The 27,337-nt window shown below is 43.1% G+C and overlaps 3 protein-coding genes across 3 annotated transcripts; all 3 read left to right on the forward strand.

Annotated features, from left to right (window-relative positions):
• The first annotated feature begins 319 nt into the window (after nucleotides 1-319).
• LOC115053347 (splicing factor U2AF 35 kDa subunit-like) lies at nucleotides 320-5,221 on the forward strand. The gene is made up of 8 exons (XM_029517979.1): nucleotides 320-380; nucleotides 1,085-1,172; nucleotides 1,681-1,747; nucleotides 3,243-3,292; nucleotides 3,765-3,863; nucleotides 3,962-4,095; nucleotides 4,767-4,859; nucleotides 4,941-5,221. The coding sequence occupies exons 1-8, from the start codon at nucleotides 337-339 to the stop codon at nucleotides 5,047-5,049; spliced, it is 684 nt and encodes a 227-aa protein (XP_029373839.1). The 5' UTR covers nucleotides 320-336; the 3' UTR covers nucleotides 5,050-5,221.
• Nucleotides 5,222-6,060: 839 nt separating this feature from the next.
• cbsa (cystathionine beta-synthase a) lies at nucleotides 6,061-13,902 on the forward strand. The gene is made up of 15 exons (XM_029516464.1): nucleotides 6,061-6,195; nucleotides 8,300-8,579; nucleotides 8,830-8,936; nucleotides 9,124-9,258; nucleotides 9,342-9,421; nucleotides 9,833-10,037; nucleotides 10,126-10,217; nucleotides 10,365-10,490; nucleotides 10,579-10,663; nucleotides 10,755-10,860; nucleotides 11,254-11,331; nucleotides 11,421-11,555; nucleotides 11,666-11,774; nucleotides 12,219-12,303; nucleotides 12,892-13,902. Exons 2-15 carry the CDS (start codon nucleotides 8,308-8,310, stop codon nucleotides 13,020-13,022), a joined length of 1,746 nt encoding a protein of 581 aa, XP_029372324.1. The 5' UTR covers nucleotides 6,061-6,195; nucleotides 8,300-8,307; the 3' UTR covers nucleotides 13,023-13,902.
• An 825-nt stretch (nucleotides 13,903-14,727) lies between these two features.
• On the forward strand, nucleotides 14,728-26,537 carry LOC115056087 (uncharacterized). Its single transcript, XM_029522347.1, has 10 exons — nucleotides 14,728-14,887; nucleotides 16,339-16,484; nucleotides 17,661-17,742; nucleotides 17,870-18,005; nucleotides 18,279-18,481; nucleotides 18,600-18,736; nucleotides 18,873-19,014; nucleotides 19,104-19,385; nucleotides 19,486-24,829; nucleotides 25,126-26,537. The coding sequence occupies exons 1-10, from the start codon at nucleotides 14,762-14,764 to the stop codon at nucleotides 25,134-25,136; spliced, it is 6,609 nt and encodes a 2,202-aa protein (XP_029378207.1). The 5' UTR covers nucleotides 14,728-14,761; the 3' UTR covers nucleotides 25,137-26,537.
• Nucleotides 26,538-27,337: the final 800 nt, after the last annotated feature.

Raw genomic sequence — 27,337 nt, forward strand, 5'->3', positions numbered from 1 at the left:
GAAAGCTGGAAGTTGTTTAATAAAAATGTGGGCAAACTACCAAATATATTATGATTATTATTAAATCTCACACACATGAACGGCTGGTTTCAGGAATATACTCGGAATTAGGACCAGCCTGCTGTGACTTGTGTTTGTATTTGCAGAGTAAAGGCTGAGGCAAACATTTACAGCTGAAATTATTATTTTTTTGGGGACATTTTTGAGGTTTGAATGAGATGTTTATTTTTTTAGCGGAGCAGCAGCGCGGACACACGGCGCCATGCCGGAACTGTCTGCGCAGACTCCTTCGCTTTACGTGATGACGTAGGTCGTTACGTCTCCGACGAGCCGAAAATGGCGGAGTACCTGGCATCCATTTTCGGCACAGAGAAAGACAAGTAAGTTTTATTTCACATTTAGCAAAGCAGCGGCTTGAATACTTAGTTTTATGACCAAAGTTAGTCTCTGCTGGTTCTTCTCCACCGCCAACGGGGCTCCGTTTGCCCCCAAGTGTCTTCGCAAAGCGAGCATTAGCAAGAGGAAGCTAACGCGTTGAATGAAACCCATGGAGGCTGCTGAGCTAACCTGCAGCTGCTGCTTTGCGCCAAACCCTTCATTTTACCAAAACCCATCTGGGCTGCACACGTTAAAAAACGAAGCCAAGCCTCCGTGTTTTTCATTTTAGACTCAACCCCTTGAAACGCACAGCTTTGTTTCGATAATACTAATAGTAGTAATAATAAATTAGGTCGTTAGCAGAGGAGCTGGTGTTTTGTTCCGTGTTACCAGTGGAGAGCAGCAAAAAGCATCTTACACGGTAGAAACTAAGTTTAAACACTCATGATCACCCAGTTTTGCTTCTGTTACAACAGTTAGATTAATAATGGGAGGTCGTACAGATAGTTAGAAATCACAAGGAAACAATGACTTTGTCGTTTTACTCGTTAAAAAAGTGTGCAGACACAAACATTTATGCCATTGGATATTTTTGGATGCAAACAGTTCAAGCATTCCAGTTTGACATGTTGGTGCTCATCTGTGACTAAATTCAGTGAGCTAAAGGCAAACTGTGCACATGGTGACACCATTTCTTGTTTTTCAGGGTCAATTGTTCCTTCTATTTTAAAATTGGAGCCTGCAGACATGGAGACCGCTGCTCAAGATTGCACAACAAACCAACCTTCAGCCAGGTGAGGATCCCAGAAGAATTTTTTATCCCTTCATCATATGTCTGTTTTCATAAAAATGATATATTTGTAAAATCTTGAGGGAATTTCTTCCGATGTGGCACTAATCCTTCATTTGATCAAGATATAAATGGTTAACTGGAGCCACAAGAATGTAGGGGATTAGATTTCCTTAGATACACATCTTTTTGAAAGTCCTGTTTACAGTGTTTGCTCTTATTGTTCCACACCGATGAGAAGTCAGCCATCTTTTGTGTCAAAGAAAAATATACATTGTCTTTCTGTGTATGTTTTTGTGCAGTTTCTTAGTTTATATTATGTATCTCATATTTTTCAATTGTGAACTTGTGCTGAAGTTCAGGTTCTTGTCAAACTGATAAAAAATTGTCTTGTCTTCATGACTTGCAAAAGAAATGAATGATCTAAGGTGGAAGTTAATATCTGCAGAAATAGCACACAATCACCAAACAAACGTGTCTGACCACATACTGTTTTGTTCTTTCCTCCTCAGACCATCTTGATTCAGAATATCTACCGTAATCCCCAGAACAGTGCACAGACCGCTGACGCTTCTCGCTGTAAGTCAGAGCAAAACTGTCAAACTGCTGTTCTGTTTCTAAAAGTGGTGTTTTCCATTAACAACACAAGTGAGGTGCTGCTTCAGCTCTGTCAGATGGAGACTCACTTGAATCCTCGTTGTCTCCCAAGTGCCCTGAACTAAACACTCAGTCATTCGTGAGTTATCATGGAATGCCAGCAACAATAATAATAATAATAAAAAAAAACCTGTTCTACTTTGAACAGTCTGTCATTGCAACAGTATTACAACAAAACCGTCAGTCCACGCAGACTGTCTTTATTCTGTGACATTGCTAAGATGAGTGTGTGTTCATTAAATTGGATTTTAAGTTATTTTTCTGAGATGTCTGTTTTTTAACGTTGCTTTTTTTTTAAGGATTAAATTCAATCTGCTGTTCATATGGAGCTGTTTCTAAGAGAGGCTGGAAAATTACACTTTTTTTTTCATCTTACCATTCTGAAATTTAATTAGGGGAAGAAAACCTGCTTACATCTTTACCATCTACAAAAGGGTGAAGTTTCCATCCAAATGATCACAGAGCGTTTATTTCTGAGATGCTTGTGAATGCGGCTTCATCCGTCACATAACCAGCTGGAATTTCCTGACAGAAAAATATCTAATCACACTTTTTTCCTCCCCAGCTCTATATTTGGTTGGCTTTATATCACAGAAGTTTACGTTTTGTATTTCAGACCATTTCCCTCTTGAACATTTACCTTCATAACCTTCAAAACTCTGCCCAGTCTGCTGATGGTTTACACTGTAAGTTCTCCCTTCATCTGCAGGACGCTCCAGCACCGACCACTTGATTCATTCTATCACACCTCCCTCATAAGTCTGGCTCAGTGTAGGAATATGTCCTCCAGGGAGATCTAATACAGCACATCAATATAACTGACCTTGTGCTGTTTTGCATGCTGCCCTGGCCTAACTGAAAAGTACCAGAGTGTGTTCGGTGCATTGATGTGTACAGAACAGCTCTGACATTTTGCTTATAGTAGAGTAGAAGTGATTACACTTAATGGCTGCAAAAAATCATACAGCTCCTGTTTGACATCGAGTACACAATTACCGCTTCTGATTCACAGAGGCAGAGTTCAACTAATGCTTTCCTCAAATCCTCCCTTCATGTAATAGCCAGGGATTGTCATGAACTAGGTGAGCTTATTTTGACCTAAATATCACATGGTATTCTAATATTCATTCATTTGGGCTGAAAAGGTAAAACATTGCTGAATAACCATTTAAAGTCAGCTCTAGTTTTTACTGAAATAGGTTGAATGGCCATAAAGAAGAGAAGGTTGTTTTTGTAGCGTCCAGTGATTTATGTTTCAAGTAAAATTAATGAGTGAAACTATTACAGCAAGAAGCACCATGCTGTGTTGCAGCACTTAGTTTTGACTGTCCCAAGGTCTGACACAGTCCGCTTCAAAGACTTTTCTCCCAGCACCTGTGTAGCTTTGCCTTGACTCTGCCTTGTTGACATTTTTTAGGTGCTGTCAGCGATGTGGAAATGCAGGAGCATTATGATGAGTTCTTTGAGGTGCGTGACCTTTTGTGCTTTCTATTTGTATTTATTCCACAAGTTGCACAACACGAATGACCATGCAGCAGGATATTGCCAATATCAATCCAGATTTGCTGATTCCTGAATCTTTTCTAGGAGTCGATACTGACTCAGCTTTCAGTCCAAAAAACACGTGTCATTTAAATGTATAAAATGTGGTTTTATTTGAAAGTCAGAGTTCTCTTCTGTCTTTTTCTTACTTTTCAGTTTTCCTAAATATCGTGGTTAGAGACTTTTGGGATTTTGACGCAGTTAAATGTCCCGTACAGTAGATGGACTGTGATAGGTGTCTTCACTGTAACCTACTTACCCAGGAAATAGCTTTGCTTACTCTGTGAACTGTGTTGATCAATTTCATGGTTAACGTGTGCTGATTTTAAGATGAACACTCAAAGCAGAGGAAGCTGTGTAAAAACTGATCTTGTTATTCTCTGATTTTACGATGCAGGAGGTGTTCACAGAGATGGAGGAGAAGTACGGAGAGGTGGAGGAGATGAACGTCTGTGATAACTTGGGCGACCACCTTGTGGGAAACGTTTATGTCAAGGTTGGTGATGGATCCTAATGTATTCAGAGAAGACATGTCCCGTGTTGGATTTTTGGTGTTGATAGTGTTTATGTCCTGTTATCATCCTGTGTGTTTAGTTCCGTCGTGAGGAGGATGCAGAGAAAGCAGTCATGGACCTGAACAACCGCTGGTTCAACGGTCAACCCATCCACGCAGAGCTCTCCCCCGTCACTGACTTCAGGGAAGCCTGCTGCCGTCAGTATGAAATGGGGTAAGCAACACAGAAAGCTGCCTGCTACTGTTCAAGATACAACAGAGGGAACAGAATAAAAGCTAAATCAGGTACAAAAAGAAGTCTATCAGGACTCGGGATAAAAGCAGGAGCAGGGATGTGCTTGCCAGCAGTGTATTGCAGTTGGAGGAAAGACCATCCAAGATAAGGCTTCACTGGCCCTCCAGCCGAGCTACAGCCTGCCCCTTCTCAGTCAGGCTCTTAGATTTCTGTTTGTGCTGTGTGGTTTGTTTTGGAACAAGCACAACCTGCCTGCCTGGGTCAGTGTGAGGTCACTGATGCCCAGGAGTTTGTTTCTCTCCTCACACCTGCAGCTCCATCAAGCTTTTACATCCACATTCTCCACCAGAGCACGAAAGTCGTCCCAGCTGCACGGCGTTTTCTTTTAAATACAGCTACGCTTTGTCCTTGTACAGCGTGGGGAACCTTCTGATCCTCTCGGTTATGAGGCCCTCAGTGATTTTCCAGTGGATCAGGACTTGTTTGCTTGGCCAGCAATAGGACAAACATGTGGAAGATAAATCATTGGCTGTTTTGGTCTGCTGGCATGCTCCTCAGCATGTGTAACTAAGACCCCTTTGCCGTTTGGCTCAGCTCGACCAAATACAATATCAGCACGTTTTTACCCCGCGTGTCCTTTTCCCCCACAGAGAGTGCACCAGGGGTGGGTTCTGCAACTTCATGCACCTGAAGCCCATTTCACGGGAACTTCGAAGGGAGCTGTATGGCCGGCGCAGAAAAAGGTGCAGAAATCTTGAGAAGTGAAAAGTTTTAACTTGAGGAATGGTTAGTTTTTACACAAATCCTCAATTTTCTCCCGCCAGGCACCGCTCTCGCTCGCGTTCCCGGGAACGACGCTCCCGCTCCAGGGATCGACGACGGGACCGCGAAAGGCGGAGGTCGAGGGATCGGGAGCGCTCTGGAAGATTCTGAAGGAAGCCGAGATTGTCCCAGTGTCCCACCAAAGCCCACCCTCCTAACCCCAGCAGTGATGACAAAATTATTTTCATTTTTTGGTGAATTGTTGGAAGTGTTTTTTCTTTTATTCCCTTTTTTTAAAGACAAGCTTGTGTCGCTTTCTCAATAAAACAGATTTGTAACTCTGCACTGGCACCACTTGTTTAAGGGGACGAAAGTTCATTTGTTGTTGAAGCACCCATGTTGATCCAATAATTGAGGCCTGAAAAACTAATGCAGATAAACTAGAAAGAATGAGTACAATTTGAGCTTCCATGTAGTTAAAGTTTTTGGGATGATGTGTCAGAAAATCAACCCGGAGAAGAGGTGGTCACTCTGATGTGTAACCTTCAGTCTCGGTTCATGACAGAACTAAATTGCAGCACATGGTACTGCCACTTGCCTTTTTTATTCTTTTGTGGTGAATGGCTGATGCAACCTTATGTGAAACTGAATCAGCCGTCTCTGGGGGCCTTTCCCTCACAGCCGCTTATTTGTTTTAATTTTGACTCATTAAAACCAGCCTGCCTTCACTTCCACTAATCTAATCTGTGTTAAGATTTTTTTGTTTTGTTTTGTTTTTTTAACTTTTGTTCAAACTGAAAAGGAAAATTGAAAGTGTTCCAGGGTGATCTTGACACAGGTCAGGTCTGACAGCTGAGTGTGGTGAACCTGAGACCCTCCGGCTTCGGTCTGTGGCATCTGCTGCCTGTTGGCCAGGCTCCATTTTGGAGCAGGACACAACACATCTTATATGATTTTTCAGAAGACAACACATGACAGGAGTTTGACAGGTACATATTCCTGACTTGGAGATTGAGAGTCACATGTGGGTGAGTGTGTGTTTGGTCGATAAAAAGTGAACAGATGGAGCAGCTGATGTTTTCCCAGCAGCCTCTTTATGGATAAAGCTGCTCTCTGATTGGCCGGCCGCCACACACAAGACGCCCCCGCTGCAGCCAATCAGAAGCCGGCGGGACGCCCTTCCCAGCTTGGTCCACGTGTTTCGTCACCACAGCGGCAGTCTTTGTCGAAGACGGCTGGTCCCGGGTTCTCCTCGTCCATCAGCCTCCTCTGTGTTCAAAAACAAAAATCTGATTGAGTCCTGAGCTCAGTCTTCAGGTGAGTAGAAATCAACGGGGTTCACATTTGATCCGGTAATGAGCGCCTTTTTCCTCATCTGCAGCCTGGATGCTGATTTTCTGACGCAACATGTCAGCTGCGCAGTGCGGATACCTGATGTGTCCTTTACAGCCTCTTTTGTTTTCATGGATTTAAACTAGACTCTCGCGTTTTATTCCTCTCCAGTCGTTCCGGGCTCTTTGTCGAAGCTTGAGTTTTGATCATTTTAATTATTTCTTTTGGTCACCCTCCCAGTGGCCGTTTTTGTAATTCCTTGATTGTTTTTTAACTGTCTGTTTTGTGATCGATTGGATTTATTACCATATCTTATAAAAACAAACCAACCTCAGAAGAAATGTTATTTGTGTTCTCCATCATCTTATTAAAAATGAAACTAGTTAAAAAAAAATGTCCAGGAGCAGAAGGTGTCATCGTCACACTTAAATGGTCCTAAATGATCCTCACTGTAATTTAAGAAAGCTGCACATTTCCACTTTTTTCTTTTTAGTGAATAATCATCAGTAGCACTTTTGGCAGGATCCCGTCCAACATGTGAGGGAAAACAGCTCAGGCTTTAACTTCACATTACTTGTGTGTTTTTAGGTGATTAGGGTGATTTTTGGCCGGCATTCCTCCTGCTCACATTAGGCCGGCCATTAGTTCTGGCTCAGTGAGTATCCAGAGGCTGATTCTGTGGTTTGCTGTTTTCTAAAAGGCTGAGGCAGGTACATACCAGCTGGGATTAGAAATGTCACAACTTAAGCAGATAAAAAGTCTGATCAGGTAAGAATATTAGAGATTTTTCATTAGATTGGGTTTGATGTTGGCAGAGCACATTATGTGATTTATTTATTTTTGCTCAGTTTTTCTTCAGCCTGTCAGTTATTTGAGGATTTGGCTCTTAGCTGAAGTGTTGCCTATTCAACAGACTGAAGTTTCTCATGTTTAAATCCCCTTTAAAGTATTTCCTGCTCTGCCCTTCTGGGCTCAGGGCCACATGTGCTCTCTCATGGAGGATCGAATTGCCTTTTTGAACTCACAGATCGCCTCCTCTTTCCCACCTCGAACGCAGCCGTAGTGTACAGTGTGACTGTTATTAGCAGCGTGACAAATGGTGGATGAGCCGTTCATCTGATACTAAATATTTGCTTTGGGCAGGACACACACCTAGAAAGTTACTGGTTTAGTTTAGTTTAGCAGAGAAGCGTTAATGGTGCCTTTAGAAGATTTTTTTTTATGAAGGTGTGACCAGCGGCGTCCTGTCTTTGGGCAAAGCGCTTTACTTTAAAAGACATTGTTGATTCAGTGTGCTCTGTGAATTAGTGACAGATGGTGGAGAACCCTCATGGCTGTATACACAAGTTAATCACAGATGATGGGATGAACTTTTGTATTTTCCATTTATGACTAATGAATAATAAGAATAATAAATATTATTATTGTCTTGCTTTTTCAAGCCGCTGGCTTTAGCGCCTTTATGGCCTTGAAGCTTCATTAATGAGAAAAGCTGTTCATCAACTGGCTCCTGACAACTTTTTTTTTTTTATGTTTTTTCAGCTGAAGATCTGTCAAACCTTACATCTGCCCACAGAATAAACTGTCTGGTCCTGTTCTAGGGCCCTTATTAATATTAATTTGTCAGTTACCTAATTGATGAGCAGGTCTGTAACTTAGTCTGCAGCCCTTCTTTGTCCTCCTGTCTGCTTTTATTCAGCGCCAAGATGCTCTGAGCAAACATTCACCAACACTTCTTAAAAAGTGTCATAGTTTCATTTTCTACAGGAAGTGAATGATGCAATATTTCTGAGTTTGTTCAGTCCCTCATCCTTCTGTTTCATTCATTCTCAATTCTGTTTTCTTTAGTTGGGTGTGGAAAGCATTATAACTGTAAGAGTGTGTAGAAGTGACACCTAATATGGCAGCAAAGGGCACGTTAATTCTCCTAACTCAGCATGACAAAGCATTAGTGCTGTTATGACTCAGCATGAGTGGAGGAGAAGTGTGTTTTGGTGTTGGTTCTCCTTTTAATCTGTTATATATCAACGGAGGAAGAAGTAACTATGGTGCACACAGAAAATGTGTCTGATAATGTTGTGTTTTGTAGGTTAAGCCATGCCGTCCGTTCCCTCCTCCAAAGAGACCGCCGTCAACGGCCCCGTGTGCCCCCACGCCGCCAAGTTGCACAACCACACCAATGGAGAATCCAAAGTCATCAAGGTTGACAAGCTGCCCCTCGAGGACGTCGAAGAGAAGGCCCGGACCATTCAGATCAACACAAAGAGCACCTCTCCTGACAGGAAGTGGATCCGACCTGACCTTCCCAGCCGCTGCAAGTGGAGCCTGGGAGCCTCCAACGCCGACTCTCCTCACACACAAGTTCCAAGGTCAGTTTCCTTCAGCTTTATGCATTTAAAAAAAGGTATTTTCAGTTGGATACAGCTTGGCATTTGTTACTGTGCAGTGCATTTAAAATGTGAGTGGCAACATGTTAGGACATGGAACCTGAATAAAACAGACACTCTCAAACTAGTCAAACAAGTTATTATTTCACACTTACAGCAACGTAAAAACAAGGAGTGAAATCAGGCCATGTTGGCGTACACTCAGACTGCTTTCCTTCCTCTCTCCTCCCAGAACTGTTGCCCCAACCATCCTCCCAAACATCCTGCACAGGATCGGTGAAACACCCATGGTGCGCATCAACAAGATCCCCAAAGCATTTGGACTTAAATGCGAAATATGTGAGTCACCCAGCACACAAGCCAAAGACACGTTATCAGATAAGGCAGAAGGTGTGACTTAGTCTGAGAAGTGTAGCAGTTTTTGCGGCTTAAAATATGTTTCACTCTGTTTCATTATGATTGCATCATTTTACTTTGTGTCAAAATTATCCAAATGGCTGCAAATGTGTTGTTGTCTTTTTTTAAGTGGCCAAGTGTGAGTTCTTCAATGCTGGCGGCAGCGTGAAGGACAGGATCAGCCTGCGGATGGTGGAGGATGCTGAGAGAGCCGGGGCCCTCAAACCTGGAGATACCATCATAGAGCCCACTTCTGGGAACACCGGTAATGAGCTGCGTGTGTTTCTGCGCTGGAATGTAGCTGCTGAATTGTGAAGCACAGTCTTATTTGTGTTTACTTTTGTTCAGGTATCGGCCTGGCGTTGGCTGCGGCTGTGAAGGGCTACCGCTGCATCATCGTCATGCCGGAGAAAATGAGCATGGAGAAGGTGAGATGAAGATGAAATGCCCACAATGATAAAAAAAACAAAACAAAACAATCCCCCAATGCTTTTCACTCTGAGTCGGTTGAGGGGTAATAAGGACATGAGGCTGAGCATGAGTCATGACTGATTTATGAATGAAACAAGCTGCTGATCATTCTGAAACACTTTGGTTTAACCACAGATCTGACTGTGACTGAAAATGAAACTTCTTTTTTGAGTCTCTCTTTAATAGTAAAATAAGTCTTGCTTTATTGTAATGGTCACTCTGGTGTTTCCTCTTTTTCTATAGAACACAACTGAACTGGATGACAGTTTGACTTGGCACCTATCTGCTCCACAGCACATCAGCCCATCCTGTTTTTAATCCTTATCCGATGCTCACAACAGGTTTGGGTTTGTTTTTTTTTTGGGCAGGTGGATGTCTTGAGGGCTCTCGGAGCAGAGATCGTCCGCACGCCCACCAGCGCTCGCTTTGATTCCCCGGAGTCTCACGTGGGAGTTGCCTGGCGCCTGAAGAATGAGATCCCCAACTCTCACATCCTGGATCAGTACCGTAACCCGAGCAATCCGCTGGCTCACTACGACACCACGGCCGAAGAGATCCTCGAGCAGTGTGACGGTAATAAGACAAAAAAATGATACAACAGTCAGATCCTTAGCTCGCAGCTCTCATCCAAACACCTTCAACTCTTCCCTCTTCATAACAGGAAAAATTGACATGCTGGTGGCCGGAGCTGGCACAGGGGGGACGATCACAGGTATCGCCCGCAAGCTGAAGGAAAGATGCCCCAACATCAAAGTAAGTCAAAAAGCACCAGTTTGTGTTTTTTCTCATGATATTCCTGAGCCGAAAACTTTTGGGATTGTTTTTATCCTCATTCCGGCCATGGCTGAGAGGAAGTGGAATACTGCTGAGCCTCTTATGAAGGGTTTGCTTTGTGTGCAGATTGTTGGTGTTGACCCAGAAGGCTCCATCCTGGCTGAGCCTGAAGAGCTTAATAAGACTGATAAGACCCAGTATGAGGTGGAGGGCATCGGGTACGACTTCATCCCCACCGTGCTCGACAGAGCAGTGAGTTCTTTTTTCCCACCACTTTCCTTTTTCTTTTGTCTACATGTCTCAAGGCCATTTATTGTAACTCGCTTTTGTATTTTTCCAGGTGATTGATACCTGGTACAAGTCCAACGATGAGGAGTCCTTCAACATGTCCCGTCTGCTGATTAGAGAGGAGGGCCTGCTGTGCGGTGAGTCCTCACTGTTTGTAAACCAGCACCGGTTTGAAGGATCTTCCTGTGAGAGAACGCTGACTCAGCTTCCTGCTCTGTGCTCTAACAGGCGGCAGCTCTGGCACAGCCATGGCAGCAGCTATGAATGTGGCCAAGGAGCTGAAGGAGGGCCAGCGCTGCGTCGTAATCCTGCCCGATTCCATCCGCAACTACATGTGAGAGCTACATCCAATCACAAGATGACGTGTTCTTTACGGTGACAACAATATTTGTGTCCACAGACATTAAATATGGAACAGCTGAGTATTTTGGCTAAAAGATCTAGATTTCTGTTGCTTTTGTCACCTTTTGTCGATGCTTCATTCATTTTTCTCATAAACTGTAATACACTGATAACGTGTGTTTTCAGACACACACATTGCAGCACTCCACTTCCTCTTTGACAGTTGTAGCAGCGTAGTTCGCAGTGCGCTGTGCTCTAACACACCCACGAGGGCTTGGTTCAAATCTGGAGGCAGAAAAGAATGTACTGCTCAGGCTGCAGGAAAAAGCCCTGGCTCACTGGTACAGTCAAAACACTGACACAAGTCTATTATTTCACCCTGAAGGTCCAAGTTCCTGAGTGACAAGTGGATGGTAGACAAAGGTTTCCTGAGGGAGGAGGACCTCATGGTGAAGAAACCCTGGTGTGTGTCATGAAAAGATTTATTGTCCTTCTGTGTGCATTTCTTCTGTGTGGTTGAGTCCAACCCTCTCATTTCCCTGCATCCTCCAGGTGGTGGAACCTGAAGCTGCAGTGTCTGAACCTGTCTGCCCCCCTCACTGTGCTGCCAACAGTCACCTGTCAGAAGACCATCAAAATCCTCAAAGAGAACGGCTTCGACCAGGCGCCCGTGGTGGACGAGGCTGGGTGAGAGATCTGAGCTGACCGTTATCCCCAAATATTACATGTGTGGTCCTTTGTGTTGGATCGCAGTATCCCAAGTTTTACCTTAAATGTTGGGTGTGTCTCATGTGTAGGTTAATCCTGGGCATGGTGACTTTGGGGAACATGTTGGCTTCCATTCTGGCAGGAAAGATCAAGCTGTCCGACAAAGTCAGCAAAGTGCTCTACAAACAGTTCAAACAGGTGAGACATCTCTGTTCATGGGTGTTGCATTCAGGGACGTGTCTGCATGTGTCGAACTCATTCCCTTGTGTTGTTATTGGCTCAATTTAAAGACCATTTCTGAGGGGCATCATGTTATAAACTGAGCAGACTGAAGAGATTCTAACAACACAGGAGGTGAACCAAGACAGCTTCAGCTTCAGTGCTTATACTGGAGTCAAAAATAAAAGAAGGATGCATTTATTCTTTTTTTGGTTTCTAAATATTTAGTGAGTCCATCTGAGCATGGATGAAAAAATCTTAAAGATTTCCAACCTAAATCTAGGACACATTTTATCTCATCGGAGAAATAAACACCCCCCTTTGTGCTTCTGCTACTTTGATTAAAAAAAATCATCCTGTATCGATTGTTGGATTGATTGACCTCTTATCTCTCAAAACACATTCCCTCCCTTTCATCCGCAGATCCGCCTGACTGATGACCTTGGAAAGTTGTCACGCATTCTCGAGACAGACCACTTTGCCCTGGTCGTGCATGAACAGATCCAGTGTGAGTAAAGAAACACTTGTGTCAACATGCAAGTGTGAACAAACCTCTTTCAGGTTCTTGTCTGAGTTGTAACTTTGGCTCCCTCATGTGGTGAAGTGACAAAACAGGGCAATCTGCAGAAATCAATTTTATCTTGACATACATGCAACAAATCGATCCACTGGGTTTGTTACCATCAGCAGTTCAGATTGAAAACACAAATGTGGGGTCAATGACATTCTCATGGACACGCTGTTGACTGTACTTGACCTGGAGAAGCAGGCACAGCCACTTTTTGAAGCTAACATTGGTCAGTAGGTCAGTCCTCCCTCCCTCCCTCCCTCTTACAGGGCTGTCAAAGTCCAGCAGCACAGCAAGCATCCCAAAGAGAGTGTCTGTGTTTCTGACACAGCCAAGTCCAGGTTGTGTGAACACAGAGGAAACAAGAAGCATGGCTCTAAATGAATACTCATGCCATATAAGAAAATAGTTTTAATTCTGAAAAAGTATGAACTTCTTTCTGTCAAAACATGATAAAATCACTGAAAGCTTAGAAAAGTCTGACTTCTTGTGAGATGACCGCTGAACAAAAATGTCTTTTCACTCCAGATTTGACAGACGGCACCCCGTCTCTGAAGCAGATGGTGTTCGGAGTGGTGACGGCCGTCGACCTGCTCAATTTCGTCACAGTCCGGGAAAGGAGGGAGCGATCGATGTCAGAGTCGACTGACGAGCTGTGATGGGTGGATTAAAACACACACACAGGACGCGCTTGTACATTTTATTCACTATGATAATAAACATGATGACAAGATAGGTAGACATCGGCAAAAGATAGCAAAAAAAAAAAATCACAAAATGTGGGAAGTTCTTGATTGAAGTTTGCTTTTTTTCATAGATTTTTTTTTTTTTTTTTTAATGGTCAAATCTTAAAATATGATGAGAATGTGTGTTGGGCTGGGACGAGGTGTAGAGATTATATCGCCTCACTGGGCTGGGAGTGTCTCGGGATACCCCAGTCAGAGTTAGCCAAGGTAGCCGGGGAAAAGGAAGTCTGGGGATCCTTGCTAAAGCTTTAACCCCTCCGACCCGACTTTGGATAAGTGGTTGAAGATGAATGGATGGATGGATGTTGGGTTACCCAATCATTTTATTATTTCATCAAGACTTATTATATCTGCCTGTAGTGCTCTAAGAAATCTTTTGTAAGTTTGTAACTTATAGAAAGCTTTTTGTTTTGTACCAAAGTTTTGAATAGAGGCTCCTGTGTTGCTGTTTTCTTTGTCTGAGAAGAACATAATTGATTCACTGCGGCCTTGTGTACCAATCTTTTCAAAGAATATATTAAATAAGTAAGCGTCACCTCATTTATCAACATTTGACAGCTAGACAATCGCTGCATATGAACTCATGTTCTTGCCAGTGTTTCATTTGTGTACATGTACACAAAAACACACACGTGTGGAGTATAATCAGTGCTACTCCCTTCTGTTTCAGCGCAGTGCCTGTGATCTAACTGTAAACTGACTGCTTTTTCTGGGCTGCATCCAGGAGCAATGTTTTATATTGCATCTTGTTTCTTCCATGAATGTGTATGATTAAATAAAATAAAAAAAAGTCTGAAGTGTGAACTGTATTTGTGGCTATCGTAAGGAGACTATTGCAAACACACTGAATTATTTCTATACTTGTGTACACGTTACACCCCCTTCCTGAACGGCAAAGAGATATTTTTGATCACATCAGAGTGCTATGTACACACAACTATGTATGCAATGTTAAATAAGTAAAAATTAACATTTATATATTTGAGTTTTAATGCTACATTTTTGCATTTATTTAAACTGTGTTCCTTCAATCTCATAAGAGGATTACGTGGATCAGACAGGTGTATTTTCTGATGCTTTTGTGTTATTCATTTGTTTGTCAGGCTTCTAATTATCATCTTTTTAAACCACGTTGGGCAAAAAATGCCCTCAGGTCCCACATTTTAAGTCTTCATCTAATTAAGGTCAATATTATTATAGATGAATCCGGACGGCAGAAGTTCACACACCTGTCAAAACAAAAATGATTCTGTGTGCCGTGGAAGTCAATAGAATTAAACCGTAGGTTATTCATTGGCTAATGTTATTTATTCAATAATAATCATAAGAAAATTAAATTATTTTTCCGTGTTTATGAAACCGTACTTGAACTCAAACATCATTAACGCCGTGTTTGTGTTTGCCATGTGGTTTGTGGCGCATGCAATATTCTCCTTGTAAGTCGGCGCGGGCGGGGAGAGAAAGCGGGTGTTGTAGTCGGCTATAGTCGGTGTCCGCCCACCCACCCCCACTTACGCCTCGGCTGCCCCGGTGTTATGAAGGAGCGCGCCCTCGGACGGCAGCGGTAGCCAATCAGCGCCGCCGACGGGAGCCGTTGACCGGGGAGATGTACGCCGTGAGGGAGCTGCTACGAGCGGGGCCAGACGGGCAGTATGGCGGAGGAGGGCAGTGCGTTCGAGCTAGGCGGTCTGGAGGCGCAGTTACAGAGTCTGTTGAGCCGGTACTCCGGAGACGAGCTGCGGGACGACGGTGAAGCTTTCTGCTCGGACTTCTGCGAGGTAAGCGGCCGAAGGCGCTGGAAGTTTTCGGGCGTCGGAAGGCGAAAATAATAGCCGTTAGCCGAACTCCCCTCCCCCAGCTAGCAGCCTAGCGTCGTTAGCATCGAGCTAATCCGTCATCTCCTTTAAAGAAATCACAATAATTTCATCGTAACACCATTTTTTCGCCGTGTCCTATAACTTATAGTGAGATAAATTCGCTGCTCTCGAAAACGCCGAGTGTGAAAATAAATATTGTTTTGACAGTTGTTGTTTACTGTGAAGCTAGCAAGCTAACTCGGCTGCTCGCTCGAGCTAGCTAGGCAAGAATTTGTCTCCAAGTTAGCTTAGTTAGCACGATGATTGTTTACCAAACAGAAGACCCTCTCTGGTACCTTTCAGCAGCAGGACAATCCGTTTATTTAGCAGGTAACTACTAAACATCATGTGGCTGACCCTGTCTTAGTAGTCTGAATTTTCAAGCTCTCTTTACTACAGCAACACAGAGCTGTAGTTGTTTTCCTACAGTAATGGCTATTACGGGGCTTCTGTATGCAACTCAAACGTTTGTGCAATGTTATTGTAACGTTAGAAGAGTAGAAACACTGTTTATGAAATATCTCTCGTGAATGGTAATCTCTATTTTGCTGCAGACATTGTGTTCAAACTATAAGATTGTGTTCCTTGTTATGTAAATACAGATACTCACTTATTGTGGGTAATTCAATAAAGACAGACGGCCTGTTTAGAATCAAATGAGCTGCCAACCTTGTGTTGTGATGCTCTTATGAATGATGACTAAAACTCTGTATGCCAATTGGATAATGTCCTGAAGAGAACCCGCTGCAGACAGTCAACATTCAAGGATTAAATTGCTGTCACGGACAAGAACGATATCCTGAATTTCCATTACACATATCAGGCCAACTAAGTGGTCTGACTGGTTAACTGGAGGTATTGTGTGGAGCAGCACTAAATGTCAAATATGTTAGCAGCCAGCCACTTGATTTGCATTGCGTGTCATAATGCAGTTAAACAATAGTTTATTTATGGTGAAAATTGCAGAATTTGCTGTTTCCTACTATGCATTCACTCTATAATGAGTTTTTAGATTAAAGCACACACACCAAAAATATGGCTCAGTAAACAGAATTAAGATGCTAGTTGTTTTGTCTAAAGTCTTAAAATGTCTTGTTTAATTCTTGTCTAACCAATGCTGCAAAAGCCAGAGATGTTATGTTCATTATGACATAAAAATCACTGTCAAATGCTTTTAATGTAGATGGACTAATTGTCAATCAGTCAACCAGTTTTTGAAAATGCCACCAGGACTCATAAATGCTTTTGCCAACTTCTCCAGAATTGCAGTTAAAACATTAAATGCAACCACAAACAGGACTGAAGACACAAGTTGTGAAATGTTGTATTTTTTTTTTTTACATTTACCTTTGTTTTGCTTTTTCTCTGTGCAGCTAGTGGAGCAGTATGCGTCTCGCAGGCAGGTGCCACTGCCTCAGCTCAGGATCCTTGAGATAGCTCTCTGCTACTTTGCTCGAGCCTCCAGCTCCTTCACGTTAAACTGTGATCATGTGCTCCACACACTCAGTCGCCTGGCCTTGTGAGTATATGGGCCTCCAAGCCAATTCAACTTGAGTGGTGTGAAAGGGATTATCATTAGGCTAGTGACAATCAATAAAGTTTGATAAAAATTCTTTTCTGTTAGTGGAGTAGCAAGTAGAAGTATTTATCACAGTTTTTCAGTTTGGAAGGCAGGAGAAGGTGATGAACTTTGAATATCCCATAAAGACAACTGGCTGAATTAGTGGTAGCTGATAGCAGGACAACATGAACCTGACACATCTACAGTCCTTAGCTTTCTAATAGTCCATTATGCCACCATGTGTGAATCCCTCCAGAGGCATTTAAAGAGGGTTCATCTGCAATGGTACCATCAGGGGCATTATCCTCTGTCAGGACTGAAGTGCAGTATAACAACAGCTGCATTCTTCATGATGAATATATAGTGGCGACTCTTAAAAGAGAGCTAACTAATCAATTACACCCACTTGCATGTCAGACGTAGTTTGTTGGAGTACTGTCCAAATTTCTTGTCTCAGTGATTCTCACTGAAGAACAAAATAAATATCCAGATGTTTGTATAACAAGTTCCCTTTTTAATTTCTTCATCATATGGAGTAAATTGGTTTAATCTAATAATGTTATGGTTTATGCTATGGCTGTGTCTAATTTTGCTTTGCAGTAACATTGGTCTGATTGAGAATAAATTTAACTTTAAAGCCCATGAGAGAATTGACAAGGACCTCACCTCCCCTCGGGAAAATGCACAAGCCAAATTAGCAGTGTATTAAAAATACAAACAGGTATAAATAAAACAAACCCCACAGTTTCTTTTTACACAGAGAAACCAGCTGCAAACAGGAAACTAAACAAATATTTCTGTACGTGACATATTTGTCAACGACTTCTGAAGGGGTCTGGTATTTTCTGGACTGTTGGTGGCGAAGTTGTTTGTGTGTGTTGGCTTGCACAAACCTATTTGTGAGCCAGGAAAACCCCTGGCATGCTGCCAGCTGTGGACCCTACTCGATCCACGAACTCCCTGTCCTTCATCCTCTATCCCTCAGGGTTTCCCTAGTCGCCACATTCCGCAGCATATTTTTCACAGTCAGCATCTTCAGATCAGTATAAATATGTGAATGTGTGTAACAAATCATTATGAAGATGGAAAGATGGACTTGTTGATAGGAGCTAATTATTTCCGGTCTCATCGCAGGAGTGTTTTTGAGTTGCTGCTGTTCTTTGACCAGGATGACTTCCATCAGGAGCTGCTGGAAAACTTTGTTGTAACATTCCAGGTGAGAAGCAACTATATTAGAAACGTCTTTCTAGTGAGTGTTAATATCAGCATGGCAGGAAACATTTCTTTAAGTACTGCTACAAGCATTAAAATTATGCAACTTTTGCCCTTTATACCTCTTCCAGGAATGTCATTTGGCCCTTGCACGTTACCAGAATGTGCACTTACTTCAGGTGGAGCGTTTGGTTCAGGCTGGTGGGCCTTGGGCCAGCTCAGTCTTACAGGCTATCCTCAGTGAGTCCAACTTACTTCAGAATGAAGGTAGGCAACATTTTCAGTATTTGTGTTTGGGGATTCTGAAAGAGAGACAAACTGTGATACACTTTCATCATTCTTTTAGACTTTCATCTCACCTCATAAATACGATTATTATTGTTATTAACTAATCTTTCATATATGAAAATAAGCTGATCTTTTTCCTGTCTGTATGTGTGTGTGTGTGTGCTCTTAAATGTCCAGCTCTCTTTGCTTGTTACCTGGGATTGCTGTTAATGTTTGCGGCCTTAATAGATTCCTCCTCTGACTTCTCTGTAGTGGATGGGTTCATCAGCTCGGAGCTGCCAGTGTTCTTTGAGCTTCGAGTCCGCTACCTTCTATCCTGCAAGCAGGTCAGTGAGGCCATGGCTCTGGCTAAGTGTTGTGCTCGGCATCCGACAGCAGGACAACACTTGTTCTTCCTCCAGGTCTACCTCACATGGCTTTGCAAAACTTCACAGCACGACCGCCTATGTAAAGAGGTGGGTTGAGCTGACATTTTTTTTACTTTCTGATTATTGGCTGGACACCACATAATTAGACCATGTTCTCGAAACGCATCTTTGATCTCTTACGCTTCCATCTTCCTGCCTTTTTCAGGTGGATGTTTTCAGTGGTAAAGATGCAGTTCACATTATCTGCAGTTTGGAGTATGAGGAAAAAGATGACTTGTTATTAGCCCTGAGCAGAGCCTTCCTGTTGCAGCAGCTCCAAAGGGGAGACATGCACTATTTGTGGTAACTAAATTCTAATTCTAAAATCATTTAACTGTATGACATCGACTGAGGCCCATTTAACAGTTCCTAAATTCTAAGAAAAGCGCAGCTGCCTTGTTATGAAGCAGACAGAGAAATAATTAACTCATCTTTGCAGCGATCTTGTCTTCATATGGAGTAAACTTCACAGCCGGTTAAATACGTCCAAAGACACTCTGCTTGAGGAGAGTCATCAGCTGATGCTGTCTGCCACTAACGTCAACTCAATCTTCCCATTCATCAGAGCCATACTGCAAGAGGTGAGCCAGAAAAATAATGGATGATGTTTAAAATATTTATGGAGCATTATTAAGATGTCTTATCAAATCGGTTGTTTGTGACTTGCTAGCTGGGTGAAGATGGTATCCAGTTCTGCGTGGAGCTTTGTGCTAATGCCCTGGAGTCTTGCCTTCCCTGTGATGTCGTCACCAAGTCCCTAATCTACAAAACCATTGCTGGCCTGCTTCCTAATGACCAGGAGGTTTGCCGGGCTTGTGCTCTTCTTGTCTTCTTCCTCGAACGCACTGTTGAGGCCTATAAGATGGTGTACCTTCTTTATATGCATCCTGATCAGGAGTACCATGTGGAAGACAGTCCCATCAGAAATCATGTTCGCTTTGAAACTCTTCAGGTAGAGCTCCTCCACCATAAATAATGGCAGAATTGATACATGACATTGTTTTCAGGGTTTCCATGTTTTGTTCCAAACATTTTCTTTTGTGTCCCCTCAGATCTTAAAGAAGGACCTCTATTTTGACCCAGAGTTTTGGAACCTCATTGCATTGCGGACCAATTGTTTGAAGTTGATGAGTGAGAAGGTTGTTAGTGCTGCTCTTGAAGAAATCATGGAGGACAACTGGATCAACAGCTACTTCACCAAAGAGCTTGGTTTCCGGTCAAGCACATCGGTTTGTAAAAAAGGGGAATCAGCAAAGAAACGGCACCATAAAGATGATAATGACACAGCATCCAAAAGACTAAAGGTGGGCTCAGGTAAAACCAGGCTAAGTGTTGATGGAAAGAAAAGGGGCACCCATGGGACACGACCTTTGAAGGAAACATCTACAGAACCTTTGAGGCGTTCATTTTGGCAGCTCGACAGAATACAGGACAATGTTGGGTATGGACAACTAAGACGCACCACGCGGTTCTCAGAGAAGAACCCACCAAAACGACGGATTAGGAGACCCAAGTGGCTTTTAGAAGACTCAGGAACTCTGGAAGAGAACAACTCTCCTCTGAAGATGAAAAAACACGGGTTGAAGCATCAGAAGCATGAACATCAGTCTCCTGTCATGAAGAAGTGTGAAGCTGGACAGTTCAAAAATAATGCAAAACATAAACCCTCAGTGAACTCTCATTTAAAGGCAAGGGAACAAGACAAGCAAAGAGAGATCTCTTTGGACTCTCTCAATCAAAACACCCCTCCACAAGTCATTCTGGAGCTCTCTTTACCAGACAATGAACTGATGGGTACGTTTACTGAGGACACTTGCAACAGACAAAGAGGATTCCCTCAGGTGCTTCTTTACAAACCCACAGTGAAAGTTCCTGTTTCATCACAACCTGTGAAAACTGTACACCGCAAAGAGGTTGTTCTCAGAGCTCGAGATGCAGCAATGTTTGTGCAGCAGCTGCATTGTTATGTTCGGCGGCAAAAAGGAAAGGGCAACGGCTCACATGTTCATGGCTCAGTATCAACAATCACACGCTCTTCTGTGCATGGAAGCCCACCTAAAGATCCACCAGGAGAACTCACTGAAAAGCCTCAGATAAAAGGTAGAACTGCCTCTCAGATATCAACAGTGACTGAAGTTACAGAATCCCCAGTTATAGAAAAAGTCTCACGAAAGACTTCTGCATCAAGAGACCTCTCTGAAAAGTCTCTTTCTCCAGAGACACTGAAAGTGGCTAAATCCTCAGGGTTGGATAAAGTCTCTCATCCCCAGAGCAAAGGAAAAGGCTTACAATCCATTAATTCATCAAGAGAGCTCCATGAACAGACGTCACACACTAAAGTGACTCCCGAAGTTACAGAGGTGCCAAGGTTTGATAAAGTCCTACAGGGTCCGACTGTAGCTTTACCAAGAGAGCTCTGCGAAGAACCGGCTGTTGAAATGAAAGTCACTATTGCCTCACAAACCCCAACAGCAGCAAAAGTGCCACAGGGTGATGTGAGGCTAGAGAAGGCCTCTAAAGCTCTTCCTGTAGAAGACCTCTCCAAAACCACAGCTTCAGTTGAGGTTTCCACTGCAGATAACAATCAGAAGTTAGTTGGTGATGAAATCTCTCCCCTCTCCAACACAATAAACAGTTTAAACACTGTGGCTGCAGATCCAATGCCCTCTCACTCCCAAGTTGCTCTCGTATATGCAGAACAAGAACTGAAGTCACTTTCCACTCAGGCTGAAACTGGCAATATTCCTGTCACCCCTGAAAAAGCAGGCACTGCAGATTCTTCAGCACATTTACTTAAATGTTCAAAAGGACATACACCTGAAAAGGACACAACCTCCAGGGGAAGTATTGCCACTCTAAGTAAGGCATCGGATACTCAGGTTACTCATTCACCGACAGAGCAGGAGAGTTTAAATGACATATCTGCTCTGACATTAGTAACGGAGATGGTTACTGAACTTCCAACTGAGGCACTTGCTCATGATTGTGAGAATGACAAACTGAGAACTCCAGATGGCGGAGCCTCCAAGGAGTCAACAGCTGGAAGTAAACCTAAAGTACCTCAGAAAATGCGGACTACCTCCAGCTGCTCTACACCAGAACGGGAGGCCTCCATGGCCACCTGTGTGCAACTGAAGAGCGAGAGAGATGGAGCTCAGGGTCTTCTTCCGGAAACACCCGAGAACAGCGAGGAGATGGAAACGGCACCGGAATCAGAGGAGTCGAAGCTAGAATATTGTTGTACCTTCTGCAACAAGGTCTTTAAGGGAAGTCGAGTTGTAGCACATGCAATGTTCCATTATCGCAAAGATGAGTGCATGTTCTGTGGCACCATGTTCAAAGATGATCTGCTGGCCATGATGCACCTTTCAGATCATATCGAGAAACTGAAGAAGATTAAAGAATCAGAGACCAAAGATGTTTCCACACCTAAAACCTCTGCCAAAGGTAAGACCACAAATATGTCCTCTGGACGTCGCACTCGTGGGGGATCAAAGAAATCGGCTGTTTGTTTTAAATCAGAAAGCACACCTGCATCCAGAAAGCTAAGGTCGAATGACAAGCCAGTGGATGATCAGTTTTTACAAGAAAAGGAACAAAATGCATCAAAGCGCCTAATTAGAAAAACTCATGTTCATAAGATAAATGGACATATTGGCAGAAAGAAAGAGCTGTACACAGATAAAAAGGACTTGAAAGCCACTCGGACATCTACAGCACAGGAGATCTCCCACGAAAGACTGAGCAGTGGATCAGAGAATCCTGAAGTGATGGAAAACCCACACATAGAGTTTGTCTGTTCTGCTGAAGATAAAATGAAGGAGACAGAATCGCTGCAGGCCCTGAATGCAGCCGAGAAACAACATGGGAAAAATGTCGAGGAGAAAAACGTGGAGTCACAAGAGAAAGTGTGCTGTCCTGTGGATGGATGTGCGTGGTTTACGGACTTGTCAAAAAATCGAGTGGCCCTCCTGTATCATGCTCTTGAAGATCACAGCGGTGAGGTCAAACCTTTAGAGCTGGCTTTTCGTGTCGGTAACAGCAAATGTGCTGTTTGTATGAGGGTTCTGTGGAGTTTCGAACATTTTCAGCACCACGTTGAAAGACACAGAATCACTCCTCGTCATCCTTGCCTTCATCAGGGCTGCACTGCAAGGTTCAAAACCGGAATGGAAATGAGACGCCATACCAGGAGGCACAGTCCACTGCAGGCTATGTGCTGCCTCCCCGGCTGTCCTAAACTTTTTATCTGTCTCTGGGCCCTAAACCTTCATGAACGAGAGCACTACGGGTCCAAATCCACCAAACCAGACAAGATTGCAAAGATTCGGGCAGGGGACAAACATGGCACAGCAGTGGGGAAGAAACAACAGGATCATAAGCCAAAAGATGCTACTGCTGTAAATAAGACTGTGGCTGCTCGTAAGTTAAGACTAAGGAAGACGACACATAACTCCTCATCAAGAAAACATTTGAGGAGGTCTCCTCTCTCCAATGTCAAAACATCTCTGTTGAAAATGAAAAATCAGACCAAGGTTTCAAATATCTTCAAGAATCTCTCAAACAAAGACGGCTCCACAGAGCGCAGCATTCCTAATCTGAGAGTGAGGCATTCGTTAAGAAAAGTAACTAATACAGCCCTGGCAGCTCCCAAAAGCCACAGAGTCATCTCATCATCATTGTTGAGACATACTAGCAAAGTGAAGCAGAAGTTTAAGAAGCAGGTCAAGGTGAATCCAAAAGGCCTGAAAAGGAGAGGGCGCCCTCCTAAATCAAAGAAAACGGTGCATGATGAAAATATTTCTGCCGGTCAAAACACAGAAAGTAGCAAAGATAAACCTGGTTTACAGTTGGACCAGAAGAGCTCTCCTCAGCTTACAAGTCCACCTAAAGCAGCAGATACCTCAAATGTGAGCAGCAGGTCAACAGAGGAAGACGGAGATGAAATCAAAGCTACAAAAACTTCAGCTGATGAGTCAGAGACTAAGAAATCAGAGGAGAAAAATCAAGTTGATGCAAAGGACGTTCCACACCCTACAGTTGAGGAGATGGATGGTTTAAATCAATCAGGCACCTCCACCGCTGTAGAGACATCACAGGAGGTACACCAAGCAAAGAAGTGCTCCTCTCCTCAGGAGCATGGTAGTAAAACTGACTCAGACGTCAGCAAGTCAAAGAAGCACAAGGTTGAAAATAGCAAAGTCAGCACCAAGATCGTGAGGAAGAAGCAGCCCATCATGGACCCGGAGTCTGACTCAAAACAGTCTGCTGAGGCAGGTTCTGTTGTCCCGCAGGTTGAAGCCAAAGCAGCAGCAATTGTATTTGAAAGTTCTGCTGAAGAGGATGGAAAAACAGAAAACACAGACTCAACACAAACCAGCACCGGTAACACTGTGCCCGCAGTTCAACACAACAGTTCAACTGGGGCAACCACAGACCAAAATACACAGAAGATAACAACAGAGAAAAAGAAATCACATGTCAGGAAGAAAGAGACGCATCAAGAAAATACTACTAAAACTTTCTCCTCCAACTCAGGCAAGACAATTAAGAAGCAAAAAGATGGAGACAAAAAGATAGTCAAGGAAAAGCGGCTGTCGAATGACCTCAGCAAAACAACTGGTGTGAAAAAGACTGCCAAGCCAAAAGCCATTGTCCATCAACCAGATGACACCAAAACAGCTGCAGCTCTGGCAAAGAGGACCTCTGATGAGGAGGGAAAAGAAGCAGAAGTCTCAGATGTAACGCTCAACAGTTCCGGACTCCCCACGCCTGGAAAGACTCCTGCTACTGAAAGGAAAACACAGACTTTCAAAAAAGATAAAAGATCAAAGTCATCAAATGATCAGAAAAAACCCGACCCCAACAAAGTAAATAAGAAGCGCAAGGATTCTCGCCAAGAAGGTGACATGAAGATTGTCAAGAAAAAATGTAAAGATCAGGGTGAATCTGTAAAGTCCAAAACTGAAGTCCAACCACCGTCTCAGGCCAAAACTGAAGCAGAGGAGGGAAAGCCTGTGGCTGAAACATCACAATCTACAGTCAGCAGCTCTGCTAACTCTGTAATGACCAACGGCCAAGCATCCAAGGAAGACGTGAAATCCACAGTGTGCAAGGAAGCCCTCGCCAGTTATAGTAAGAAACCCTACATGCGGCTCCCACCGACAGCTTACCTTGATGAGAAGTACATCACCATGCCAAAACGGAGGAAGGAGATATCACTTTTCCAGCTGTATCAGAGAAGCCCCCCCGCTGGCCAGGCCTCAGCTACAGCAACTCTGCAGAGACAACGGTGTGCCAATTGTTTTGCTACTTTTCACAGTGCGGAGGATCTCCAGAGCCATATCCAACTGCAGAAGTGCTCAAACCTCTTTGGGTTTGACTCTGACGACGAGGGTGAGTCTCGAGCCTCATTTCTGAAATTGTCCAAATAGAGAATGTCATGAAACATGTATGAGAATCTGAGTGGAAGACGAGTCCCGCCTTCTTAGAAAGAGGTGTGAAATACTGTCAGGGATTTTGACAAAAAGCTTCCACAGCGCAAATGACCTTTGCTAACATGCTGTTCATCCCTGTGTCCACTGAAGTATGAGGTCCATCTTATCTCATAGGAAACCAGTTAAATCATCTGTAGCTGTGTCTTTATTCTCTTGTCTTTGTGTGTGTGTTTTGTTTTGTTTTTTTCATTTCAGGCAACAGTTGAGCTCTATTTAAGCCAGAACAAGATGCTTAATAGACTGTGGACCTGCGTGAGGCCCCTGAATGGACCGTACCTCACAGATAATTGCGCTATGAAGGAATTGATCGTCCTCTTGGGCAAAGAATCGTGCATCAGGAGTTATCCGGGCACAACTGAAAAGGTCTTCTGACATTTTGCCGCAGCGTATGCCTGTAAGCTGGGGGAGCGGCCCGGGACGCATCCAATAGCCAGTCAGTGAAAAGACTACTAAACTGAATCCCAGTCAGACTGTTAGCAGAACAGCTCGTACTGAAGTGCCTGCTCTTGAACCGCTGCATCCTGGTATGGAGCTTGAGCATTGTGGCTTGAAGACTAGACTCTTGAAAGCTGTGAAAAAAAACAAAACAAAAAAAAAAAAACAAACAAAAAACACAACCCTGACGCTTGATGACCAGGCTGCTCCTGCTATCACTAGGATACATGTTTTTCACATCAGTAAGCCATAAAACGACATTGTTTGCTTTTTGCACTCTTCTCATAAGACATTATATTTAATCTTTTTTTTTTTTTTTTTTTTTTGCTTCAACTCCCCAAAATGACGGGATTTGTACAATAAAACTTGCAATTTTTAGCATCCTATGGTTACAAACATGATATAGACCATCAAATCTCTGAAAGTTGTACGATTGCTGTATGAAATTTTCTTTGGGAAGTTTTTGTCTAATTCTTGTTTAAATACTAATTGTGTTTCTAATACAGAGTTCCCTGTTGGGTTGATTTTTAGCTCTGTGCAACTTCACCTCATTATAACTAACCAGTAGGGGTCAGTATGCACCAATAGAGCGCTTCGTGATTAATGCTCTCCTATAATGGAATATAAGATGATATTGTTTGCTTATTTCCTTACAGACAGATTTTTAAATGTACAGGCTCAAGGAATGCTTTAATTTCCTGTTGCATCCATCAAGCTGTATTTCCTTAAACAATAATGACTACCAATCATATTTGCCAGTATCCCACAAATATTTAGCTGGATTCTGTCCCTGATCATGTTCTTTCTATCTATTATTTCCCATCAGTGGAGCAGCTGATATTCCCTTTGATACTTTCTCTCTTGAATATCGATCCTTCATTTCTATCTTGACTGAATCGTCCAAGACCATAGCAACGTTGTGAATTGTCTTTTAGGGTGATTGTGGTCTTTAAGGATTCTTTCAGAGAGAAACAGATGTGGCAGTCAAACTACCACAGTGTTACTGCGAGGCCGCACCATTCTTTCATGAGCAGAAGCAGGTTATATTTATTTATGATTTATTTTCTATCTTTTGTAAATATTTGAAGAGTTTCGTTGGCCTATTATATAAGGGGGTATTGGAGTTTATATTTTGTTCTTGAAGAAAAAAATAAAACTTATTTCAAATTGCATCTATTCTGTTGACCGTCAAGTGGGGAAAAAAAAGGTTTTGTTTTGTTTTTTCCAGAGGAAATTGGCACTTGTATCCAACAGCAGAAATAAAATGTGTCAGAACACTGGCAACAGATAGGGTGCACCAAACGGGTTCAGAGGAAGAGAAAACATTAAATCATGTACCAAAATAAAAAAAATTTTCAATAAATCCTAACCTGTGCTACACTTTGCCAACCTATCAATATAATGATTTGCAAGCAAAGGCGAGCAGCTCACTGCCAAGTGTGCGAAGCAAATTTAACATTCCATGCTTTGGTCCAGCCAAGAAAATTGTCATCCTCTCTCTCGTTGTGCAGTTTGAAGAGTTGAAATCTGAAATCTTCCCGTTAACTCAATACAATCAGTGGAAGTGCAGTATTTTAGTGTTTAGTGTTGTATATGAAATATACAAATGTTACAGTGATTTTTCTCGCACTCACTATTAATGAGTGTTTTCTGATCTGAAAAGGAGCTGAAGCCACAGCTGCACCCAGACGACCTGGATTCCCACCAACTGTACCCTCAGGCTCAGCCCCCCCCTCCTCCCTCCCCCCAGTGTCTGAAACTTCAGGGACTTTTCAGGGTAATTCTGCAGCAACGTGAGCATAATACCTGGAAAATGGCATACGGTAATGAGATGCTTTTAGAACAGATGTGCCATAACTGTCAGGTTAAATATGTTCCAGGTTGCTGAGAACCTTCATGTGAAGTGGGTGACTGTTCAGCGTTAGTCACTGTAACCAGGTACTAACGCAGACGGTCATGGGGGCCAGACAGT

Source organism: Echeneis naucrates, chromosome 2 (genome assembly GCF_900963305.1).
Source record: "Echeneis naucrates chromosome 2, fEcheNa1.1, whole genome shotgun sequence".
NCBI classification, from domain to species: domain Eukaryota; kingdom Metazoa; phylum Chordata; class Actinopteri; order Carangiformes; family Echeneidae; genus Echeneis; species Echeneis naucrates.